The following is a 1,588-nucleotide window of genomic DNA, read 5'->3' as shown; positions in this document are numbered from 1 at the left end:
TCTGAGTCCCACATTACCTGAATTTCATCTCCAGTGATCATTTCCCATGAGCCATAGTGACCCTTCTCCTGCCGGAAGAATTGCACAGCTTCTAAAAAGGCTTGGGCTTCAAATGTCGTCTGCTTCATGTAATCTAAGGGAAACAGGAAGGGACACTTACCAAAATAAAATGCCCTATTTTGCATTTTTCCATGGTTCTTCAAGTGTAATGGTCCAGAGACCTAGCGTTACCTGAATATTAAAAGGCATGTATTTATTAGACACAGAAAAAGTTAAGCAAGTACTGACCAAAGTTCATTTGCAGGTGTACATCACATCACTTGCTCACAACACTAGCTGATTAATTCTATCAGTTACTGAGCATCCTGGATAATACTAGGAGCAGGACCACCTCCCTTTCTCTCTCTTGGAAATACTTCCCTGTCTACCTGCAGGCACCCAGCAACTTTATGCTACCAACCATAATACCTCAGTCATGTAGGCCATCCCTTAACAGTGATTCTTGTGTCCAAAGTATCCCCTCCTGGTTTTCCTGAACAAAACTCCAATTTTTTAGTGACCTGATATCAGCTTTCTCTCAAAATGGCATCAATGTAACATACTAATTTATGCAAACAGCAGTTAATAATTGCTAACACTGATACAGAAGGATACTGTTCATCTAAGCACTTTACATATTTCTTTGAAACCTGAAAAAAACCTCTGAGAAGAGTATTATTATCATCCTCATTTTACAGATGAGTACACTGAAGCACAGAAAGATGAATGAATTGCCCAAGGTCATATAGCTAGTGAGTGGCAGAGCCAGGGTGTGAACTCAGGCAGTCTGATTTCAGAGCCTACTTTAACCAAGGGTATGGGTTTACCCTTCCAAACATACTGGATTTTAAAAGATGTCATATCTGATGTCATCAAGAGGGTGGAATAGACAGTCCTCATTGTCAATCTCCCCACAATCAACAAATTTATAGCTACTAAAAAGCAAAGACTGCCAACCTAGGACAGTGGGAGCTCAAGGGAAGAGGAGAAACCTGTAGAGTTTATGAAGGCAGGAGAATCTGTGGCAAGAGGAACAAGACACCACTCAGATCATTTCAAGTCCCAGCTGCCTCAAGACCAGCCCAGTGAAAGGCAAGAAGAAGTTGCAGCACATGGAGCAGGAACCAGCAAAAGCCACAGCTGAGCCCTTTGCATGAAGTTGCCTGGAGTCTGCAGGGGAGAAGAGGGCCTTGAAGCACACCATACCAGCCACCAGCCCAGCAAGACCACTGACAGAGATCCCATGGACCCACATAGGAGCAAGGGGTCACAGCAGACCAAATAAAGAAACCACCCAGGGCCGGCCCGGTGGCGCACTGCTACAGTGCACCGCTTGGGAGCACGGTGGCGCTCCCGCCGAGGGTTCGGATCCCGCATACAGACCGGTTCCCGCTCACTGGCTGAGCGAGGTGCGGGCGCAGCACCGAGGGATGTGATCCCGTTGCCGGTCCCGGTCTGGTACGGGCGCAACACTGAGGGTTGCAATCCCGTTGCCGGTCCCAGTCTGGTACGGGCGCAACACTGAGGGTTGCGATCCGTTGCCGGACAC

General features: G+C 47.4%; 1 protein-coding gene across 1 annotated transcript in view; it reads right to left on the bottom strand.

Moving 5' to 3' along the window:
* FAM129A (family with sequence similarity 129, member A) overlaps positions 1 to 133 on the bottom strand; it is a gene marked incomplete at its 5' end in the record, with an annotated part of 29,905 nt that extends 29,772 nt beyond the window's left edge. Inside the window, one exon of the mRNA XM_008592668.1 lies at positions 18 to 133. Within this exon, the coding sequence (XP_008590890.1) occupies positions 18 to 133 (116 nt within the window). The remainder of the gene's footprint in view (positions 1 to 17) is intronic.
* Between the last annotated feature and the right edge of the window lie 1,455 nt (positions 134 to 1,588).

This window comes from Galeopterus variegatus, unplaced genomic scaffold, assembly GCF_000696425.1.
Source record: "Galeopterus variegatus unplaced genomic scaffold, G_variegatus-3.0.2 Scaffold8158, whole genome shotgun sequence".
Taxonomy (NCBI): Eukaryota; Metazoa; Chordata; class Mammalia; order Dermoptera; family Cynocephalidae; genus Galeopterus; species Galeopterus variegatus.
This window is presented reverse-complemented; position numbering and strand designations above follow the sequence as displayed.